The sequence below is a fragment of the Chrysochloris asiatica genome, unplaced genomic scaffold, assembly GCF_000296735.1.
Source record: "Chrysochloris asiatica unplaced genomic scaffold, ChrAsi1.0 scaffold00048, whole genome shotgun sequence".
In the NCBI taxonomy this organism is placed as follows: domain Eukaryota; kingdom Metazoa; phylum Chordata; class Mammalia; order Afrosoricida; family Chrysochloridae; genus Chrysochloris; species Chrysochloris asiatica.
Window position 1 is genome coordinate 18245624 of NW_006408566.1, and position 22406 is coordinate 18268029.

The 22406-nt window shown below is 41.3% G+C and overlaps 1 protein-coding gene across 3 annotated transcripts in view; it reads right to left on the bottom strand.

The window, feature by feature from the left end:
* The window catches only part of FGGY (FGGY carbohydrate kinase domain containing), a 677880-nt gene that overhangs the window by 336317 nt on the left and 319157 nt on the right, over nucleotides 1-22406 (bottom strand). For all 3 annotated transcript variants that reach the window (XM_006862488.1, XM_006862487.1, XM_006862486.1), the window contains one exon: nucleotides 10629-10757. In XM_006862488.1, coding sequence (XP_006862550.1) covers nucleotides 10629-10757 — 129 coding nt within the window. The remainder of the gene's footprint in view (nucleotides 1-10628; nucleotides 10758-22406) is intronic.

Sequence of the window (22406 nt, forward strand, 5' to 3'; positions counted from 1 at the left end):
AACTCAGATATTACTTTGCTGGGATTACCTTGGATGATTCACTGGTTTTCTGAGCCTCAATTTTCTCACCCACTAATTTGAGGAAATTGGTATAGAAAATCTTTCAGCAACCTTTTAGTTCTAAAGTCTATGATTACTCATTATTCAAACAGGAGCATGTGTATCGAACTAAAAATGTTGTGATTTTATGGCAAGTTTGCAGCTGTATATCCTGAATCACATGGAAGAAATTTCGAAATGGGTGAGACAGGGTAGCAAGCTGTAGCCAAGGTCTTATATTCCTCGCTGGCTTTGAGTTCACAGGGTATGAGACTGCTCTCCCAGTAAGGCCAGTCCTTCCCAGTCCAGAGATGGACAGAGCTCCAGGAAAGCATCAGGACCTGAGACTAGGAAACCCAGTCATCCTTCCCCATGTCTCCTTTCTGCCCTTCGCCACATGGACTGTTGCGTCAACTCACTCAGCTGCCCAGCTCTCAGGCAGCAGTGGTTCCCATTAAACCAAACCTCCACTCAGAACAATAAACTAGAAATCACATGAACAAATTCCTGGCCCCTCTTCTGATCTGCCTCCGCAAACTCCCAGAGTTGCCCATGCTCTATCTGCTCCGGCACTGACACCACTTTTCACCTTCCAGATACCCCAGCACGACTCTGTCTTCTCTCCTAATCACCCCTTTATTTCTTACAGACTGTTGACCTCTATGGATCCACCTTTTCTTTCTCTTTGGATAAGCTCCAATCTACTCACAGCTCTTCGCCTATTCCTAGGCCTGACTCCTTCTCAGCACAGTCCTGATTTGGTCTGGTATGTCCATGTGGCATATATATATATATGTTGTTGGTGTTAAGTGCCGTGGAGTCGGTTCTGACCCATAGCAACCCTGGATAGGGTTTCCGAGGCTGTAATTTCAAACTGATATATATATATATATATATATATATACAATTTTATAAAATTATGCTAATATAAGGTAGAAGAGGCCAGCCAGAATGTAGAACTAGAAGAATGTTATCAGTGTTGCTGCATTGTGCATGGAGAAACTGTTGAGATGGTGTATCTTTGACTGTGCATATTTTCATCAAAATCGAACAACATTTTTTAAAGAAGTAAGATGATAATGGAGTCCTGGTGTGGCGCTGTAGGATAAGCTACGAGACCGCAAGTTTGTTTGAACGGCAAGTTCGGCAGTTCAAACTCATCAGTTGCTCCTCAGAAACCCTAGACAGGGTTGCTATAAGTTGGAACCCATCCATGGCACTTAACAACAATAAAAGTGAAAATAGGAATTGATATTTTTAAAAGGCTATTTCACCCAGATTTTGTAATCCCTGTTAGATTTTTTTTAAACCTTCGTATGTATTATCTTAATTTATCCACAGATCTGCTGAAGGTTGACCATGAGGGATCTATGCTTGATGATGGATATATAAGGGTGAATATAATTTGGTGAGAAAACTGAAAAAAAAAAAAATGAACTCTGTGCAAAGTTTCGCAGAAACCCCTTGTTGGGAGTGATTCACTTTTTCTAGGAGTGAGATTAAGTTCACTTAACCTCAGTGGAAGAGACATTTAAACTGAGTGCTGAAGGATGAGTAGAATTTTCTAGCAGGAGAGCGGAGGTAAGGCTTCCTCCAACACAGTGAACAGCCAGAGCTCAAGCAAGGAGGCGGACTGTACACGATGTGTTGAAAGCAGGACAAGTGCTCTGGTGTGGTTTAACTCTCAGTAAGACAGATGAGGTGGGAATCGCCTTGTACTCCCTCCTCCTCAGTCTTCACCTCTGTGTTCTAATCTCACAGCTATTTTTCTGACCTAATTTCATAAAGCAGCAGTCAAGAAAGCAAATGACTTATTGCATTGGGCAGATTTGCTGCAAAAGATCTCTTTAAAGTGTTAAGAAGCAAAGATGTCATCTTGAGGACTAAGGTGGACCTGACCCAAGCCATTGTATTTTCAACCAACTTATATTCATGTGAAAGATGAACCATGAATAAGGGAGGCTGAAGAAGACATGTTGCCTTTGAATTATGATGTTGGTGAAGAACTTTGAATATATCACGGACTGCCAGAAGAACAAATCTGTCTTGGAAGAAATACAATCAGAATGTTCTTTGGGGCAAGGATGGTAAAACTTGGTCGCTCATACTGTGGACATGTTATCAGGAGCATCTAGTCTCTGGAGAAGGACATCATTCTTGGTAAAGTAGAGGGTCAGCAAAAAAAAGAGGAAGACCCTCAACGTGATGGATTGATACAGTAGATGCTGCAATGAACTCAGAACACAGCAATGATTGTGATTACGAAGCAGGACCAGGGTTGCTATGAGTCAGAACTGACTTGGAGGCACCTAAGAACAATAATGGCAATTTCATGGAAAAGTTTATTTTACAAAATATTTTTGATAAAGGATTTGACAAACATATTAGCAGAGTCCTGATTGTGGGCTCCTTTTTTTGATTCTACAGAAATGGGTGGATGCTAATAAAGTGTTGATGAAGAAAATCAGCATTAGAAGTTTTAGTAAAAAGCAGGGTTTCTCAACCCCAGTGCTGCTGACATTTAGATTTGGATAGTATTTTGATGGGGGACTGCCATGTGCTTTGTAGAATATTAAGACAGTTTCCTAACCTCTACTCACTAGATGTCAGCAGCACCTCAAAACCTACTTGTAAAAATAATTTTTAAAAAATGTCTCCAAAAAAATTGCCATATGTCCCCTGGGGAATGAAATCACCCATGATTGAGAGCAATAGCTATAAGGAAAATGAACTTTGGAGACAGACTTGAGTTACATTCTACCTATATCACTAATTATATGATTGTGGAAATTACTTGCCCTCTCTGCCTTTAGTTTTCTCACATACAGAATGGGAAGCAATGCTTCCTTAGAGGATTTTTTGCAAGGGGCAAGAGATATGGTACACAAAGTATCAGCCAGAGCACTAACTGTATAGGTGGCAAATAAGAAATCATCATTTTAATAACAGTAAAAATAAAAGTAGTGACGCTAAGAGTTTTTGCTAAAAATGATCTTTTATTACTACTATTATTATCAAAACCTACTTGAAGTTTGAAAATTGCTATGAGTAAGTAAATTCCACTTTGCCAAGAATAGGCAATAAGGCAGGAAACATGTGATTCCATTATCAGAAATCACTTTCTTTAAGAATCCCTTTCTGATCCTTCACATCTCCTTTTTGGGCTCTTTCTGTTTTTTTCAAAGGCCCCCATACTTGGCACATCTTTTTATAACTGCTGTTTATTTATTTTCTTTACTAGACTGAATTCCTTGAAATAAATCCTCTCTCTTGTGCATATTATTCTATATCCTCATGAAATTATACAGTGCATTATCAATAAATAGCTATTTAAATATTTTCATCTTCATCATGTGATTGAGATAATATTCTAGGCGTCAAATTCAATAGCAGACAGAATCACACTTTTTAAAGCTATGTCAATGCCTAAAGCACAGTGGTTAGCAGTGTGAGTTTTGGATTTAGATGACTCGAGATGAAATCATGCATCTAACACTTTCTAAAGGAGCTCTGGTAGCATCGTGGTTATGAATCAGGCTGCTAAACACAAAGTCAGCAGTTCGAAACTACCAGCCGTTCCGCGGGAGAAAAATGAGGCGTTCTGCTCCCGTGAAGATTTACAGCCTTGGAAACCCTGTGCAGGGTCACTATGGGTCGGAAACGACTCCAAGGCACACCACCACGATCACTACCAATTTCTAACCATGTGATATTAGGCAAGTTACTTGGTCTTTGAGAGCCTCAAGCATGTTGCTGAAAATCGGTTAAATAAATAGTATGTACAAACTTGTTTGAAGAATTAAGTGTTAGACAACAGATTTAAATACATCCCTGATATAAATATATCAGCTCAGGACTAAGGTGCACCTGACCCAAACCATGTTTTTAATCATCTCATATGCATGTGAAAGTTGGACAATGAATAAGGAGGATAACTGAAGAATTGATGCATTTGAATGATTGATTTGAGAATATTAAAAGTACTATGAACACCCGGAAGAACAAACTAATCTGTTTTGGAAGAAGTACAGCTAGAATGCTTCCTAGACGTCAGGATGCTGAGATTTTGGTCCTCATACTGTGGGCATGTTATTAGGAGGGACCAGTGCCTGAAAAATGACATCATGCTTGCCAAAGTGGAGGGTCAGCAAACAAGAGGACACCCTCCAATGAGATGGAGTGGCATACTGGCAGCAGCAATGGGCTCAAATGTAACAACAATGGTGAGGAAGGCACAGAAGTGGGCAGTGGTGTTCATGGTGTCACTGTGAGTAGGTACTGACTCGATGGCACGTAGCAGCATCGACATCAATATTGTTAAGTGAGTACTCTCCAAAATCAAGTTATCCAAAGTTGCTGCCAATCTTCTCTCTCTTCTAGAACACTGATGATGCTGAGGCAAGAAAGCGGCATGTTTTATTGCTTGCTGGAATCAACTGTGCTTTGCTTGGGGGTGGGGGTGGGGCATGGATTAGATCTTTTTTGTGACACTTGCTAAATCAATCCTTCTACATAAAAAATAAAATAAGGAAATAAATAAAATTCCTCATTTGGATCTGATTCTACAACTCAGATTAGCAATTTACATCAATTCAACCTCTGCCCTGGATGAGCAATTTCAGTCAATTCAACATCTGGCCCAGATAAGCAATTTAAACCAATTCAACATCTGGCAAATAATCCAGGATCTGCAACCAAAGACTCATGCTAAATCTAGGCATGAAGTATTCCATAACCTGCGAATGGGATGGGAATGTAAAGACCACATTTCAAGAAATCTAGGAGTGGATCAGGGAGAATTGAGTCAGGTATACCTATTGTATATGGACAGTTCCTCTGAAAAAGAGATGCTACTATATTTCTTAGTTGTAATATCCATCGTTCATAAAGGGAATGCCATCCAATCATTCATCCACTCACGAAATACACACACATAAACGTTGGCCATGTTCAAAACACTGTGCTAGCTGCTGGCTATTGCCACAAAGTTTCATGGCACAAGGTTTTCTCTCAAAGAGTCTACAAACGAAACGCAATTAAACTGAAGTTGCATGTAGATTGAATGTGCAGTAATGGAGACAAACACAAACACAGTGTGAACAAAGATGAAAGAGTGCTAAGTCAGCTTGGGGGAGTCAAGGAAGCCTTCCTAGAGGAAATGGTCCCAGACTCACAGTTTGATAGATGATCAGGAGTTTGTCAAAGATATAAGAGCAAGTAGGAGAACAGGGACCTGAGTTGTTATTGCCTTTCAAGATAGTCGGGATGTTGGAGCCAAGAACAGACTTGGAAGAGAGTTAATACTATTAATACTATTTTTATAAGCTAGAGAAATATCAGCAGCAGAAGCCCTGGCCAGAACCACCCCCATAAAGTGCAAACAAAGCTACTCCTGTCTTCTGGCTATCTGCTGGAGAACTTATTAACCAGCACCTTAAGAACAACATGTTCTTTCATCTTTGATTTCTATTCCTACTGAGTCCTTCCTCCTCTTTTTCCAGAACTGGAAAAAGCATGAGTTGAGTTTTACTTGCTTCTTTGATCTTATCCTTCAGTTCCAGGCTTTCCTTAGGAATGAGAGTTCAAGATATCTCTGTAAAGCAGGATGGTGACCCTTCCCCCTTGTCAGAAGGTGAGGTCCAAGGCAGGTCATTTCCAGGTCAGCACTTGAAGGGTCCACTATTGTCACAGCTTGTTGGAGAAAGAGACCTGGATGGCATTCAATTCTGACCTCCAAAGCTAGGTTCTTACCCTCACCATCCAGGCCTCTCTTAACATGTAGTGAATCCTGCATACTGTTACAGAGAACTGGGAAGGAAAAATTAGGGTAGATTTCGGGGAAACAGATGGAGGCCAGAGGTCTCGGGCTCTTCTCCAATTGCCTGTTCAATGGGCAGATAGTTCTCCCAGTGGACACCTCAGCAAACCTTTTCATTTAGAAAGCTCCCACTTTGTGACAGGCATTGAGGTTCTAGAGTGAGACAGGCAGAAAGAGATACATCATTTTGTATGTCTACTATGTGCTAAACACTGTGTCAGCTGCTTTGCATGTTACATCATTAGTTCTCGTGTCAATCTTGTGAGGAAGGCATTGATATCTCTTACTGTAGAAGAGGAAACAAGTGCTGAAGATGTAATATTTGGCCCAAGGTACAGAGTTATGCAGAGGAGGGATTTAAGCCCATGTTTGGACTCCACATTCAGAGCTATTATCACAACATCATAGTCTTTTTCTCAGTAGGTTGGTTGTCCCAAACAAATACTGTTATGTTACAAAGATACAAACCAGAGGAGTACACCCAGAATTTTCTCTCCTAAAGAGGTGGTGTTTTGTCACTAATGATCAGCCCTAGTACCTAGACCAAAGACTAATAGGCTTCCAAGTACTCAGGACACATGGTTAGGCAGATAAATGATCTGTCAGTCCTCTGTTATTTTCCATATCCTGATTAGGATGTAGGCAATGTGGAAAACAAGATGGAACATTTGCCCAAAGGCCTCAGAAATCCTAATCCTGAACTGCATACAGTTAAGGAAAGAGAAAGAGTAGAGGTATAAAATTTTGTCAAAATTGTTAAATAAGTCTTTCAAAACAAAAAAAATAAAATAACAGTTACTGTCAAGTCAATTCCAAATTCCAGTTCACGGTGACCCCATGTGTGTCAGAGTTGAACAGTATCCTATAGATGTTTTCAATGACTGATTTTTGAGAAGCAGCTAGCCAGGTCTTTCTCCCAAGGTGTCTCTGAGTGGATTCAAACATCCAACCACTTGGCCAGTTAGCCGATGAGCACGTTAATTGTTTGCACCACCCAGTGACTCCACTGTGCGGAGATCTCTGAGAATCTGGTTCCTGAGCCCTTCCAGTCAGTGTTGTATCTCAGCTTTAGCCCTTTAGAGATCTAGGTTCCTTATTCTATCTTACTTGTGGAAAACACTGGAGAAGCTCACTAATTTAAGAATGTTTATAGGAACAAAAGCCAAAACTTCTAGGGGTAAAACATCTGCCACTGACTCAGGGAAAGGTGGGGATAGGGGGAGTCATGTGATGGGCTGGGTTCCTCCCAGTGCAATTCAAGAAATACTCTGTGAGTGGTCACAAGTACCAGAGGCCATATAGGAAGCAGACTGCCCTGCGGGAGGGCACAGCGAGTTCTGGACAAGTGAAGGTCTGTCTGTGCTTGGGCATGTCCCTTGGAGAGCTCTGGAAGGAAGCCAGAGTGCCTGAGGCTCCCTAAGGAGCAGTGTGGTAGTCTGAGCCAAATGCTTGTCACCAGGTGGGGTAAATGATTGAAACTGTCAACCAGAAACAACTGAAAAAGCATGACAGAGAGAGCTTCCGTGGCCTCAAACATGCTATGGAATGTCAGGATTGCTAGGGGACAGGAAGGAACATTCCGTATATGTCTAGACCACAAGTTCTTGCTGAGCTTGGACTTCAAAACCAAAATCAAGGTATTCTAGTCAGAGGCATATGCTTCTCAAACTGGAAAAGTGCTTAGAGAGAAATGATCTTGTCTGCAATTAGAATTATATATCATTCAATCAACCTGCATGTTGTTTATAGTTTCTCAGGCACTGTGTTAGATCCTGAAGAAATAAAGATACTAAAGACTGACACGTTTAGCAGAGTTACTCTTCTAAAAGTTGAAGTATTATGCAGAAGAACGTAATAATGTTTAATAATCTGCCCAAAAAGGAAACAACTTAATCCTCACTCTACAGATTGTTGTTGTTGTTAAGTACCAGGGATTTGGTTTCCACTCATAGTGACCCTGTACAGGGTTTCCGAGGCTGTAAATCTTTACGGGAGCAGAAAGCCTCATCTTTCTCCCACGGAACCACTGGTAGTTTCAAACTCCTGACCTTGTGTTTGGCAGCCCAACTCGTAACCACTATGCTACCAGAGCTCTTTGGAGTCCTGGTAATATAGTAGATTATGAGATGGCTCTAACTGCAAGGTCAGCATTTTGAACCTACCAGTTGCTCTGAGAGTTCTGCTCCCATAAAGATTTACAACCTCAGAAACGCTAGTCAAAGTTGCTATGAGTCAGAATCAAGTAGATGGCACACAAGCACCACCCAAAACCAGCCACTCTACAGATTCAAGTCATTCTACCTTATTCTTGCCTTAACATGACTGCATTCATTTAACTAACTTACCAAACACCTAAAGGCACCAGGCACAAGGCTCAGCAAAGGGAATACTAGATGAATAGTATAAAGTCCTTGAGCTCATTGTTGCTAAGTGCCCTAGAGTTACCGACCCATAGTGACCTTGTATAGGGTTTCCAAAGAGTGGCTAATGAGTTTGAACCGAAACCTTGTGGTTCAAACCTACCATGTGCTCAAGTGCTTATCCCACAGCGCCACACCAGGACACCAGTGGAAAACACAAGCAGATAAGCATCAGTTGTTGCTGGTATTTGCCATTGAGTAGTTACTACACAGTGTGATCATTTCTTTAATGGGTTTCTGAGGCTGTAAATCTTTCGGGAGTAGAAAGCCTCATCTTTCTCCCGCGGAACAGCTGGTAGTTTCGAACTACTGATCTTGCGGTTTGCAACCACTATGCTACCAGAGCTCCTTAATAGGCGTAAGTAAAGAAGGGCAATTTGGAGAATTTCTAGATCAGCCTGAGTGATTCTGGGAAGACAGACAAAGGAGAATGCACCTGAGCTGGGTTATCACAATAAAGCGGCAGTCAGCCAGCTGAAGGAGTGGAGGACCAAGCAGCTTAGCCAGAGATAACACAAGTTTAAAGACAACGAGGTATAAATGCACAGTGTTCCTTCTGGAAGCAAAACTGAGCTCAAGCATTTGAAAGATAACTCTTGGCTGTCTTATGAAGTGCAAATCAGGAAATCTTTCAAAATGTTTTGACCATAGCCCACAATAAGAAATTCATTTTGTTCATGGTCCAGAATACATTGTACACATAATAATGAATTGTGTTCCCCGTCTGTGTGTTTTAGAGTTCTAATTTCTCTATCTGCGGATTTAATCTCATGCAAGAACAGGGTTTTCTTTGTTATGTCAATGAGACTGTATCTGTGTAGGGAGTGGCTTAAGTCAATCACCTTTGATAAGAAAAATAACCGATTGTTGTTGGTGGTGATTGCTGTTGAGTTGGTTCTGATTCATACTGACTCTATGCACAACAGAACAAAATACTGCCCAGTCCTGTGCCATCCTCATAATTGTTCTGAGTCCCTTGATGTTGTCACTGTGTCAGATTAGACACACAGAGAAGAAAGCAAAAATGGGGGTAAGAGAGATACTACTTGAAGACTGCCAAGGAATGGAGGAATATAGGAGCTTTGGGGACTAAAAGCTCTTTCTCAAAAGATGGCAGAGAGACAAAGCCTTTTCCTCGAGCCATTGCCCTGAATTCAGCCTCCTGGACTGTGAGAAAATAAATTTCTATTCTTTAACACCATCCTCTCATGATATTTCTGTCACAGAAGTACAAGGAAACTAACGCACATGCACATATGCAGAAAATGGAAATATTTGTTCTATAAAATATTGCTAACACTTACTAAGTGAGATGTCCTCTGATGCTTTCTACTCTGTTCTAACTATTTCATTGTATTCTGAAATTCTATAGTCATGATCTACTAAATTGATCCCATGTATTATGAACTTCAAAAACAAAACAACAACCCATGGCTAAAAAATAAAACAAAAACAAAACAAACCTAAGCAAAAACTAAGAAATGAAGATGTGACCATAGCGGAAAGATAACAAAAATCAGAAAGTAAACCGTGATAGAGATGAGTAACAGTATAAATTAATAACATATTTTTGTAATTCTTTGTTTCATTGTCAATTACAATTTCCAAATGGGAAGAGATCTTGGTTTCATCTTGTTAGGTTTCCAATTCACTCTCCCCTAGCACCAACACCATCAGTATTTGATGAGTGAATAAATGAATTCAAAAAAGAAATATTTGAGAGTTATTTAGGAAATGAAATCAAGACTAAAACAAACACAAAAAAACTTTTTTTGCTGATTCCAACTCAGAGTTACCGTATTGACCAGAGCAGAACTGCCCCATAGAGTATCCAAGGGTGTAATCTTTACAAAAGCAGACTACCATATCTTTCTTCTGAGGAGCAGCTGCTGGGTTTGAACAGCTGATTTGGTTAGTAGCTGGGCGCTTAACAAATGCAGGACCAGAACTCCTTGAAAACAAGTCTCCAAGCAACCAATTGAATATTGAATATAAACCGAATACATTCTGAAAACAAATCTATAATATGAGGGAGCTTCTAAAAGTTCATGGAAAAAATTCCATTTACCTTTTCATTCATTTCCCACGAACTTTTTGAAGCCCCCTTGTACTTATAAGGGATCGGGTATTTATGCAGATCTCTTTTCCCTATTATTCTACAGTGTTAAATTATTATGCAAAAATTCTATTTTTGATGAAACGTTCTGTAATTCCATTCAAATGCCTGACAGGAAGAAAAACTCTGTGATAATAGCCAGACCTTGACCTTCCCTTTATAAAAAGAAGTCTTAGGCGCTAGGGAATTTTACTTGGAACACAGAGTTGGGTGTGTGCATGGGATAAGAGATTACCTAGTCCTCCAGCATGTGCATCAATGAGTGAGGATGCCACCGCGATCCCCACTGGAAGCCCAAGGTCTTTTGCTGCTTGTGGTGTGAGCCCATTTCCAAGAGAAACTCCAGGAGGCAGGACTTGGTTTCCTGGGTAGACATGAGGAAAAACAAACACCCATCAGTTTGAAAAACACAAAAGCAAACAGAGGTTTCTTAAGAGTCTCTCTGCTCCATTTTTCCTCTGGTGTATTTTCTCAGCTCCACAAAGACAGAAACCATGCAGTCAGGAAGAGACCATTAGCTCACTTGGTCACTTAGGTGCATGTCCTTGGTACCTTATGGGTCATACTCTGGGGCATTTTACAAAACTAAGAGCCGGAGTGCATATGATTCAAACTGGAAAGAGATTTCATTCCTGGGAAACTGGGAAAGAAACTGAAGCATAGCGGCCTCCTGAGGACAAGGTGTTGTTGTTGCTGTTGTTAAGTGCCGTCGAGTCGGTTCCGACCCATAGCGACCCTGTACAGGGTTTCCGAGGGTGTAAATCTTTATGGGAGTAGAAAGCCTCATCTTTCTCCCATGGAGCGGCTGGTAGTTTTGAACCGCTGACCTTAAGGTTCGCAGCCCGATTCGTAGCCACTATGCTACCAGAAGACAAGGTGAAGATGTTCAAAATGTTAGAAATGGGTTTTCTGACAGAGAAGCCATGCCAGCACTTCTCACAGCCACACATGTACATATGCTGCCACACACAAGCCCTGATAAACACAGATTCTAAGGTAGTTGAAAAAAATTTACTCTTACAGTTACAACCTGTCTGAGGATAAAGGAATTGGTTTGCTTGTGAAGAAGTTTTCAAAAGCCTTTCTCTGCTAGCAAGGAAAGTTCACGCTTAATCTAACAAACTTTACCAGGCTGCTCCTTGCACAAGCGTAAAATAGAATTTGAATGATGTTCTTTGGAGTTGTGCAATGCAGCGACCCTGGTATTTCAAGTGACCTTGAATTCCTGCAGTCAGTCAGGCCTTTCGGTTAAGGATTTATTGATGGTGTTGCTTTGTGTGGGAGCAATGGGGCTGTAAAAGACAGTCCTAGCACCCAGCCTGTTAGGGAGAGAAGATTAGGACACAGAATGATGTGAGACTGAAGAGAATGACATGAGCCATCTGCACCCAGGTGTTTAATAGAGACTGAGTGCTTGCTTGCCTTCCTGTCAACGAATTCTATACTAAGTATTTTTGCACTGCAGAGAGGAGGTAAGGTTAACCCCTATGCTAAGATCCCATTGAGCCCCTAGATATTAAGATTGCAAATGTGTGGTCAGAAATTTGCTTGGTGACTTTTGAAAATCAGTCAGTGAAAAACCTATGGATCACACAATGTGCTCCTGTTTGTCCATGGGGTCACCAGGAGCTGGGGGCTGACTGGATGACAGCTAGCCACTGTCAACTACGCCACAGAGCTCCCAGGCAGCGCTGTGGTCTCCAGAGCTTCTGGGGGTGGAGGTGAGGGTGAAGGTTAGAGGGCGGCAGAGGGTGTTGTTCAGCCAACCTCCTCCAATTACAAGCAAAGCAAGCCCTCAACTCCATTTTAGGTAATGGACTTCTCTGGATCACTGGACTTGAAAAGAGTTCAGCAAAGCAGAGGAAAACCATTGAGAAGCATTACAGTGGTCTCATGGTCTCTGGAGCTGTGAAGTCCAGTATCACAGCCACTGGACATGTGTGGCTTCAGTGCATGTAGTGTGGCTACAGTGCCTGATGAGATGATTTTTTATTCATTTATTTTAGAGAAACATAGATTTGTATACCTACTTTTGAAACATAGGTTGCTGTTGTTGTTAGGTGCCATGGCAAGTTAGTTCCAAATCAAAGCGACAACCACGTACCAAAGAATAAAGCATCCCTTTGTTCTGCACCATCCTCACAATTGTAATGCTTAGCTTTCACGAAGTCTGATGCAAGTATTTCCAATGGAAATGCAGTGTCTAAATTGAGTTGGTAGTTTGAATCCACCAAATGGTGCCATGGAAGAATGACCTTGTGATCTACTTCCACAAGATCACAACCACTGAAAACTTCATGGAGTGTAGTTCTACTCTGGAACACTTAGGAGTCATTCTGAGATACACTCAGGCTGATGAAAGCTCATTATTTGTTTCATTCTGTTGTGGTTAAGTGCCATCGAGTCAGTTCTGATCCATAGCGATGTGTATAGGGTTTCCGAACGACTGGTGAGCTTGAACCACCGATCTTGTGGTTCAAACCGACTTTGGGGTCCAACGCATTAACCCGTAGAGATACACAAGATGTCAAATATTTGGTATGGAAAAAAAAAAGAAGGCAAAATGTCTCATGGATAAGTTTTATATTAATCATATGTGAAAATATTTTGGATATACTGGGTTCAATAAGATACATTAAAATGAATTTCATCTTGCTATTTTAATGGGGCTCTTAGAGAATTTTAAGTCATGTATGTGGCTGATACACTGTTTCTGTTGGGCAACACTCCTCTAGAGCACAAGGTTAAGCTATTGAACTATGAAATGGTGATCAAGGAGAACCTCTAGTTTTAAGTCTGGGCCAGTAGAAGTCGGAACAAGTACAGTACCCTTGGCTCTGGACAGTTTGGCTCTGGACAAAAATCTCTTATTATTTCACTAAATCTTGTATATATGACACAACACACATCAACTCCCATTCAGAACCAGTAGCCACTCTCAGTATAACTCAATTCAGACACCAAGGACTTACCATGCACTTTCTTGTTCAACCTTCACAGTAGCCCTTCCAAGGAGGGCATTATTACTGTGCTCACGGCACAGATGGATGGGGAAATCAGGTTGGGAAAGAAAATTGCTCATAGTCACACAGCTTAAGGGTTGGAGTATAGGACATGCCAAAGCCAGTGTTCATAGCTTGCAGATCAGATATTACAAAAAAAAAAAAAAAAAAGGCATTTTGTTTTGTTTCTTTTCTTTATTTCTTTTAGTGAATTATAGGATCAAGAGCAATAACTCTAGAATATTCACGGTGCATGTTTAAAATGTGGCATCATTAGGAAATCTTACCCACTAAATTCAGATCTTTTTAAAGGGTTACATTTTAACGACCCGTCTTCTGGGCCCCCTGCATCAGACTGTAGACCACTGGGAGGCACAGAAGGAAGCCTGGGCTGCCAGCCAGGAGACCTGGGTTTCAATCATGTGCTGGGAAGCCACAGGTAGTTTTCTAAGCACAGGAAGCATGAGCAAAGAGCAAGAATTAAGGGAGAAGGGGCCCTTGAGGAAACTGCCTAATGCTGAATAAAGCAGAACCGAAACAGGTTGGGCAGACAGGGTGAGGAGGACAGATGAGGCTGGAGCAGAGCAGGAAGGGCCTGCAATCCATTCTAAAGTGTTTGAATGTAATCATGAGGACCACTGTAAGCTACTAACGAAGTATTAAGCCGGGGAGTGTGGTGATTAGATTTGTGTGCGTGGTTTTTTTTTTTAATCTCTCTGGCAGAATGTAGTACAGGAGTGAGTAGGGGCAGCAGAAACTGTTCTGACACTATTTTAGTAGCTCAAGAAAGAAAAGATGAGCGTTTTATTAAGGTACTGGCATCCTTGGGTGTTGTAAACAGTTAAGCATTCAACTAGTAAACCAAATGTTGGTGGTTCACATCCACCAAGAGGCACCTGGGAAGAAAGGCCAGACGAGCTGCTTCTGAAAGTTCACAGCCTTGAAAACCCTATGGAGCACAGCTCCACTCTGCACACAGGAAGCTGCCCCGAGTCAGAATCAACTCAAAGGAAACTGATTTTATAGTAAGGTCTTGGCAATGGGGATGTAGAAAAGAAACAGATCTGGAGTGAGAAATGACAGGTCCTGGTGGTTACTGGGATATGGGAAACATGGTGGGTATGGAGAGTGCACTGGCTGGATCCCCTGCTAAAGAAGGACTTGGTGTCCAGCTGTAAGGAGTGTGGTCAGCATGGAGTTGCCAGCTGCCATCTAATTCAGGGTCTGCCTCAGCTGCAGAGTTGCCGAAGTGATGTTATTCCCGGTGACTGAGCAAACTATGAGTAGCCAGGCTCTGATGGGCATTCATGCCATAGTACCCTACTAGGTTAGGCAATGTTGTGTGAAAAATGCAACACCATCCAACTTCTTCTGCCCAATCTTATTTCCTCCTTCTTGCTTTCACACATGATAATGCCTATCAAACATCTTATACCCTAAAATCTGGGGACAATAGTGTTTCAGTTGTGGAATTATCTCCCTCCAGGCAGGAATTTTCAATAAACTTATGCATGTGTAAGTTGGACAATCAATAAGGAAGACCATAGAAAAAGTGATACATTTGATTATGGTGTTGGAGAAGAATATTACAAGAATATTAAAGAGGAATATTAAAAGTACCATGGACTGCCAGAAAAGCAAACAAATCTGTGTCAGAAGAAATATATCCATAATGCTCCATTAGAAACCAAGATGACCAGACTTCGTCTCTCCTACTTTGGACACATTATCAGGAAGGACCAGTCCCTGGAGAAGGATATCATGCTTGGTAAGGTTGGGGGGAGGGGGACATGTCATCAAAAAAGGAGACTCCAAATGAGATGGATTGGCACAATGGCAGCAACAACGGGCTCAAGTGTAGCGACAATTGTAAAGATGGCATAGGACAACATGGTGTTTCATTCTGTTGTATATAGGGTCGCTATGGGTCAGAACCAACATAGCAGCACCTAACAACAACAGTAACATGCAGGAGACCCAGGTTCAATTCCTAGCCAATGCATTTCATGCACAGCTACTACCCCTTTCAGTGAAAGCTTGCATGTTGCTATGAGACTGAGGTTTCTGCAAACTTCCAAATTAAAATACACTAGGAAGAAAAACCTGGCAATCTGTTTCTGAAAATCAGTCAATGATAACCCTGTGGATCACAACATTCGGATTCACAATTGACCCTGGGGATGGCACAGGACTAGGCAGCATTTCATTCCATTGTATGTGAGGTTGTCATAAGTCGGGGACTGATTTGACACAGCTAATAACAACAGCCCTAAAATCTGTTGCATCTGCTTCCAGAGTCTAGAGCACTTAGCCAGATCCTTTCAACAGTCCAGCGGCCTAGGAAGGAAAATCAATTGACACATAGCTTGACATCCCTCTTGATCTGGAATCACAGATTTCAGGAATAGTCTGTCTGAAGTCCTTGCAGGAAGGAGATTTGTTTATCTAGAGACAAAAGGAAACAGCTTGGCATAAAAGACAAAAATAGAAATAGGTGGGAATTCCTGCAAAATCTCTCCTTCCAAATCACACTTTCCAGAAATGTACTGAGGGAATCAGAGGAGCTATCATATCAAAAGCAATGTTAGTGCCCTTTGACACTGTTCCCCAAATAATCCTTTTTCACCCTTCTTTCACCATAACATTAAATTAATCACAGCATCAGTTTTCCCAGAGTTAATCAAGATTTCATTGTCCCAGCATTTGCCCTCTCTTTTAGTCTTCATCCAACCATTAATTCACTCATTTTAACAAGTTCCCTTTAAACAAGAATAGTAATAATGGCAGCTCTCAGTTACTGTGCCAGGTGCTGGGGTATAAGTGAAGGAGGCACCTCTGTCCTCCAAAGATTTACATTGGGCTCTGAGATGTTCAGAACCAGTGTTGAATGCTATGAAAGTAGAATTACAGAATTGGACTGGCTAGGTTGGCTCAGGGAGAGCAGGAAATCCAACAGTGAAGGTGACATTTGAGCCTGGTCAGAAAGATAAAAGTGTGTGTGTGTGTGTGTGTGTGTGTTGCTTCTAATAAGAAGCAGACAGAGAACAGCTAGAATGGGAAGTAGAGTTTATCTTCTTCAGTGCTGTGATGCTATGGGGCAATGGAATAGATGCCATTAGAGCAGAGAATTAGCTATGAGGAAGCCTTGAGGAGCTTTGGGCTTTGGAATGTTTACGAACCTCATTATGTTTGCAAAACGGAAAAAAAGAGAGGAATGAAGAATGGTTTGCAGGTAAGCTAGAGCAGACCTCAGACATGGCAAGGAGCTCCAACTACATCAGTGAAGACCTACCAGCTGCTGGCACTCAGATTTGTTTATTAAGAAGCACAGAATGGGAAGTAGAGTTTATCTTCTTAAAAAATCAAGCCAATTAAAACATGCACACTACAAAACATTATGTAGAATGTGATTTATTTAAGAATTACAACAAAGGTGGTAGATCAATGATTATTTGTAAACATTAGATTCATTAGGAGATGGGTACAGAGAATACATTTTCTCTGGGTGGAGATATGGGTAATTTTTGTTTCATATTACAGTCATCATGACTCGATTCCAAAAATCAGGTTGTTACGTGAAAATTGGTATGATGTGAAAATGGAGAATGGCCACATCAAATCACCAAATGGAGAAGACCGTATCATTACATAATGGCTAAATTACTCATTACCTGCTGCCAGACAGACAGGTAACTTTAACCATCACACTCAATGTTCCTGCTGGCCAGACACACATTGTTAATGCACAAAAGACATGAGTAGTAGATTTTTTTTTTTTTTTTACTATTGTCAGAAATGTGAAATGTCAGATAACAAGATAGTCAAAAATGAAGAGTAAGTGTAATCTATAATATCTAGTTGTCTGCCTTTAAGAAACATTCTTCCATAATTTTTAAAGGTGTTTTTTTACCTTATGTTTGGTCATGAGGGTAAATAGACTACAACTGTTCAATAGAATCTCACATTCATCAAAATGAATGAGACAGAATTGGGAGGGAAGTCCTAGTTAAACTAAGTGGAAACAGCAAGATATAGAATCATACTCCAATTACGATCCCATTTGTGATGCTTGAAAGGATACAAAACTGTACACACTAATACTTCCAGAAACACCCTAGAAAACACCACAGACTGACTATTGGTAGTAACAGTGGGGCTAAGATCCAGTGTGGGACACTTTTCCCTACTAGTTGTACCTGTTTGTTTGCTTTTTTTAAATGTCATGGTCTTGTATTTATTTTGTGATTAAAACAAAGTCACTTAAAATAAAAGTAAAATTAATTTAAGGAGACACATACGTACCCTTTCCAAATCTTGTTCTTCAGTCTAAAGATTTAAAAAGTCCAAAGACCATTCACCTGTTTTTGTCTTGTGTTCACTCATACCTGGGAGTGTAAAAAAGCATTCCTCTTGAGGGCTCTTGGGTTCCTGTCCACTTGCTGCCTTTTCAGATGGGCTGGCTCAGTCTGCACAGTCAAAGGCAGGAGCCTACAATTATCTGAAGGTTGCAGCCCCCCCTCACAGGCAGGGGCTACGATTACACCAAATCTTCCCCTACCAGTTTTACAATTATCTATGACTAATGAGCATTTGGGGAACAGTTTCAGACACACACATAATCCTCTTTCCTGACGTCAGCAGCAGAAATTAATGACTGTGTGGATTGCTGGGAGACAGAAAATGCATTATAATGGTCAACAGAACTGTTATCCTCCTCAGAAAGGGGGAGGTTAGGAGCACCGTGTTGTATTAACTGGAAGGTTCAGAGTTGCTTTGTATTCCTACAAACAGTGAGCTGGAACCCAGGTGGTGGGAGGGAATTGCCCTGAAGTCATGGAAATGTCAGAAAGTGGTTTGGGTGTGGGTGGCAGGCGACCCTGACTCCTCCCTGTTTGGCACTGGGGTACCAGTCCTTGCTAGGTTTGCCAAGGTCAACAGCCAAACCAGCTTGGTCAGGACAGTGCTGACTGACAGAAAAGCCTGTCAGAGTCCTTTCAGACTGACTCCAAGTGCAATCATTGTTGTTGTTTGTTGTTAAGTGCCATTGAGCTGGTTCTGACCCATAGTGACACTGTTTAGGGTTTCTGAGTAGTGGCTGGTAGATTTGAACCACCAACCTTTCAGTTTAAACTGACTTTGCAGTCCAGTGCTTATCCTACATCACCACACCAGGACTCCTTAATCTGGACTGTTGTTGTTGTTTTCAGGTGCCATGGAGTGGGTACCGATTCATAGTGACCTTCTGTACACCAGAATGAAACACTGCCTGGTCCTGGGCCAACCTCACTATTGTGGCCACGCTTGAGCCCATTGATGCTGCCACTTGGCTAATCAATCTCACTGGTGGTCTTCCTCTTTTTCTCTGATGCTTCACCTTACCAAATATCATATCCTTCTCCAGCGACGGGTCCCTTTTGATAATATGTCTGAAGTATGAGAGACAAAGTTTGGCCATCTTGGCCTCTAAGGAACACTCTGGCTGCACTTCTTCCAACATAGGATCTGTGGGTTATTTTGGCAGCCCATGGCACTTTCAATATTCTTCTCCAACACCATAAATCAAAAGCATCAATTCTTCTATGGTCTTCCTTATTCACTGTCCAGCTTTCTCACGTATATGAGGTTACTGAAAATACCATGGCTTGGGTCAGGCACACCTTAGTCCTCAAGCTGACATCTTTGCTCTTCAACACTTTAAAAGGTCTTGTGCAGCAGATCTGCCTAATGCAGTATGTTGTTTGATCTCTTGACTGCTGCTTCCATGAGTGTTGATAGTTGATCCAAGAAGAATGAAGTTCTTGACAACTTCAATCTTTTCCCCGTTGATAGGAATGTTGTTTATTGGGCCAGTGGTGAGAATTTTTGTTTTCTTTACATTGAGATGCAATCCATACCGAAGCCTGTGCTCTTTGATCTTCATCAGTAAATATTTTAAGTCTTCTTCATTTTCAGCAAGGCTGGTTGTATCACTGCATATAACAGGTTGTTAATGAGTCTTCCTCCAATCCTGATGCCACGGTTTTCTTCATATAACCCAGCTTTTCAGATTTGCTCAACATACAGGTTGAGTAAATATGGATACTTATCCATAAGTATGGATATTTATCAATCTGGTTATGGATGGTGAAACCAAAACAAGATGCACAACTCTCAAATCATCAGCCAGAGTTATTTTTTAAAGGATGTGGTTCAATTTTTTCTTAAAACTTTCAAACTACCTGTGTGCTGAGATGGTTTCAAAAACTGTTAGGAACTGGCCAGATTCTTCTGAAGCTCTAAATTTTTGTGAAGTACGAATCCTAACCAAACAAAATATATTACTATTTTGATTAATATGACTTGCAGTAGATAGAGCTACTGAGACATCATTTTAAAAGTGACAGAATTAGGGACTTGACTCAAACCAAGCACCTGAATTCCTTTAGACAGATTTCAGTTCACTTTGGAACACTAACACAAGGACTCTTTTGGATCTGGCACCATAACTGATACATGACTCTGGTTGGAAAACATTCCATTAATTCTTGTCCCTAAATGGGAGTCACACTTGCCTAGAACAATTCATTCAATCAAAGAGCTTAAAAAGCAACCCCACCCTGCCATACTTGGCCACTTGTTGAAAGAAATCTTCTAAAACATTAATTTGGTCATGTCCCTTCAGTTGCCTGCTAAAAATAATTTCTTTTTTTACTTTAAATTAGAGAGAAATACTGTTAACTGATGGTACATGGAGGGGATTATAATCATTGTAATGAAACAAGCTGTATGATTTATTAAATGTAAAACGGATGATATTCTCATTATTCACATTTCATTGAAGAAATACTTAATAGGTTCCCATCATGTGCCACGCACTATTACAATGTTGCAAATGCATTATGAAACAAGAGTCATAAACTCTGTCCTCTGAGGCTTACTTTCTAGTAGATACTCTGACCTGCCAACATCACTGCTTGAGAAAAGCTAACCAGGAGACCCAAGCTTCTAGCCAGGTATGGTACATACTACGGTAGCAAGTCATTTGGGCTATCAGCTTCTGTTAGATTGAAGACTCTCCAATTCTCCTTGGCTGACCAAGTCTGGTTCAAAAGTGGATGGTAGTAAAACTTATAGTTGAAAAGGCTCAGGCCATATAGTTGAGTGAGTTTGGGGAACACACCAAGTTAAGAGGTTTGGACTTGCTCTAATAAGCAATTGGTAACCCTATGGGTCTGTGAGCAGATAAGTGGAACACAGAACATGCATTTTAGCAAGATCAATATCCTAATAGTAATGTTGCTATTGTTGCTAAATGCCATTGAGTCAGTTCTGACTCATAGCAAGCCTGTCTAGAGTTTCTGAGGAGTAGCTGGTGAGTCTGAACTGCCGACCTTGCCGTCCAGTGCTTATCCTACAGTTCACACTTCCATTCATTGAAACTTAACCAGCTTTCAGTTACTGTTCTCAATATTTTCATCTTCAGTTAACCTAAGAGTCTTGTATTGTTGTTGTTAAGTGCTGTTGAGTTTGCTCCTAATTGCAGCATTCCTTTGTACAGTTTCTGAGCACTGGCTGATGGGTTTGAATCGCTGACTTCGTGATTAGAAGTCCAGTGCTTATCCTTTAGTGCCACACCAGGGCTCCATGAGGCCGGTAGTAGAATTACTATTTTACAGTTGTAGGAACAAATCACCAACAAGGTGACATAATTGGTTCACAGTTGTGTACCTGCTAAGTGGTACAGAGAGGATTCATTGACTTCAAAGTCTGGGATCTTCCCACAATACCATGCAGATTAGAGCAGGGAGATGACGGAGCCAGAGAAAATAATCACAACATAGTGCTTACTGTCATGGTAGAAAAGGAAGGTAGATTCATCTGCAAAGGGATCCTCTGGTCATATCCAGGAACAAATCCACAAGACACAGCCTGCTGAATCTTCTAGTTCCTTCCTCGCACCTCCCATCCCCTTCTCTTCTCTTCTCAGGAGGTTTCTGATACAGATGCTGAAATTTCAGTGGCCCTTAGTGAAAGTCTTTTGCAGGGGGTATGCTACTGAATACAGAGAGGGAACAGGCTTCCCTGGGGCTAGCCTGCTAGCAGTGGCACAGTCTACATCGGACCCTTGTTGTTTTTGTTGCTAAGTGCCATCGAATCAGTTCTGACCCATAGTGACCCTGAATAGGGTTTCCAACGAGTGACTGGTGAGCTTGAACTGCCGACTTTGCAGTTCAAACCAATTTTGCAGTCCAGCGCATTAACCCACGGCAGCACACTAGGACTCCACAAGCTCCTAAATTCAAGCTTCCTCCACTTCTCTACATTCCTTGGTTCAGCAGTGTGATCCCACACCCTCCCTGACCTGGAACAGGAAGCTCTAGAAGGCAGAACTACAGGTCACAGGAAGAATGGGAGGACTGGCAGAGCTCCAGTGAATTCCAGAGGTGTAGGTGGCTGATTCTCAACTATTCTGAGTATAAAATGCAGTTTGAAATGATCTACTTTGACACCCAGAGTGACCTGATTCTCTAGATAATTGCAATGTCCTATTTTGCTCTTACCTAGCCTAAGGGCACCTCCAAGAAATCTTTCCTGGGGAGATCACAATTAATCACTTTTCCCTCTACAATCCCACAGCATGCTTCTTAGAATTACATCATTCTATTCTAATAAGAGCTTTTTCCCTTGTGCCTCCCTCCCCTAATTCAGAATGTAACCGCCTTGAGGGCAGAGTGCTTTTCCAGGATGTAGTTGCTAAGAGTCAAAATCTAATGGATGGAATTTTTTTTTTCTTTTTTTTTTTCTTAGGAGGCAGGCAGTTGAGTATAACACTCAGGAGTTGGGGTTTGGAAGGTGGACAGGTTTGAATGGGCATCCTGGCTGTACCATTCACAGGGTTTATGACATTGGGCTCCTCATTTAATTTCCGTGCTACAATTTCCTCACCTGTAAAAAGACTATAATACTGCTATGCTTCTCCCAGAGCGGTTATAAGAATCAAGTGAGCTCATGCAAGTAAAGCACGCAGCATG